The sequence below is a fragment of the Cicer arietinum genome, chromosome 3 (assembly GCF_000331145.2).
Source record: "Cicer arietinum cultivar CDC Frontier isolate Library 1 chromosome 3, Cicar.CDCFrontier_v2.0, whole genome shotgun sequence".
NCBI lineage: Eukaryota > Viridiplantae > Streptophyta > Magnoliopsida > Fabales > Fabaceae > Cicer > Cicer arietinum.
This window is the reverse complement of record NC_021162.2, coordinates 45,109,622-45,111,450: the sequence shown is the minus strand read 5'-3', so window position 1 is coordinate 45,111,450 and position 1,829 is coordinate 45,109,622. Positions and strand designations below refer to the sequence as shown.

At 27.8% G+C, this 1,829-nt stretch overlaps 1 protein-coding gene across 1 annotated transcript in view; it reads left to right on the top strand.

The window, feature by feature from the left end:
* LOC101502865 (expansin-B15-like) overlaps nucleotides 1-1,459 on the top strand; it is a 45,784-nt gene extending 44,325 nt beyond the window's left edge. The window contains exons 3-4 of the mRNA XM_027331105.2: nucleotides 587-780; nucleotides 1,105-1,459. Coding sequence (XP_027186906.1) covers nucleotides 587-780; nucleotides 1,105-1,432 — 522 coding nt within the window. The 3' untranslated portion in view covers nucleotides 1,433-1,459. The remainder of the gene's footprint in view (nucleotides 1-586; nucleotides 781-1,104) is intronic.
* Nucleotides 1,460-1,829: the final 370 nt, after the last annotated feature.

Here is a 1,829-nt window from a genome sequence, read left to right as displayed (position 1 = left end):
AATATTATGGAAAAAAATTCAATGACTATATATTTGATGATTATGTAGGTGGTGCTTGTGGATATGGAAATGCTGTTGGACAACCTCCATTATCTTCAATGATATCAGCCGGAAGCCCTCTCATCTATCAATCGGGAAAAGGCTGTGGTTCTTGTTATGAGGTGCTAATAATTAATACAATTACTGCCTCAAAATAACAATTAATAAAATTATTATTACTAAAATAAAGTAAAAATAATAACGACGAAAATTCAAGATACAAAAATAAATTCCAATTTTAACATGTAAATTAAAATTTTATCAGCATAATTTTTTTTACTAGATTTTATCAACATAATTTGGAAATTGTTTATTTCTATACGTAACATTGTTATTAATAGTGTCAGTTCAATAATAAAAGATTCTTTTTGTCATAATATATTATAACTTTAAATATGTTATTACTAAATTGTTTAATAATCTTTAATTAATAATAATTTATTTTCCTCAATTTTTATAAATTAAAAAAAAAAGTAATTTCCTCAATAGCAGGAGTTCAAAAAAGAAGATGCTAATTATGGAAAATTTGTTTTTACTATAATTTCAGGTGAAGTGCATTGGAAATCCTGCATGTTCAGGAAATCCTGTGACAGTTACTATTACCGATGAGTGTCCTGGTACTTGTGGATCAGATTCTCCATATCATTTTGATTTGAGTGGTAGAGCTTTTGGTGCCATGGCAAATTCAGGTCAAGATGGAAATCTTCGTAAGGTTGGAAAAATAGTCGTTCAACATAGAAGGTATTATCTCTGTTTCTCTTTAAGCTTTTGTTTTGTAGAGGTTTTTTTAGGGTTTTATTTATGTGTCATTTTTAATGTTCCAAGGTTATATTGACCATTACTTTTTTGTTAATATATAAAATGTTTTTAATCATAAAAAAATCTAAAATAGTCAACGGGGTCATAAAAAAATTAGACAATTTTTTGTTTATGTTTTTATTTTTATCTTTTTAAATGTAAACAACCTTAATTAATTGAGTAAAAAAATAAAATAATTTACTTTCAACATTTAAGTATTTTGTTTACAATATTGCAATTATATAAACTATTGATTCTTTAATGCAGAGTTCCATGCATTTACAATGGTGTCTCAATAGCCTTCCACGTCGACCCTAAATCTAACCCATATTATTTTGCTACCGCGGTTGAATATGAAAATGGGGATGGTGATCTTAAAACAGTTGAACTTATGGAAGCATTTGGCAACACTTGGGTTACAATGCAACAATCATATGGTGCTGTTTGGAAATATAATAAACAGTCACTACTAAGAGCGCCATTTTCTATTAGGCTAACCACAATTGAGTCTGGGAAGATATTTGTAGCAAAGAATGTGATCCCGGCGGGTTGGAAGCCTGGTCAGACTTATAGAGCACTTGGAAATTTTATTTAAGCTTTAAATGTATGTTAATTACATTAATAATTGGACTATCAAATTATAGTCTTGTATCTTAATTTCGATTATCTCTCAATTATTTTGAAAATGAAAAAAGTGTTAGTATTTCTTGTTTGGAAAAACTAAATATAACTATCTCAATAATATGAAATATTTTTTTCTATCTAAGCAGACAAATTGTCAAACCGAAAATATAATTCAACATAGTTATAATAATTGGCAGAAAATTAAGTATGAGACAAAAATATTTTTAATGTGGAAAACTTCCCTCAAATTGAGAGAATAAAAATCACATAATCTAGCCCAATAAAAACTTTCACTATAATGATTAATTGCTACACTAGAGTCTTCCTAGTAACACTATGGAACATATCAATCAACAATAGCCATCACC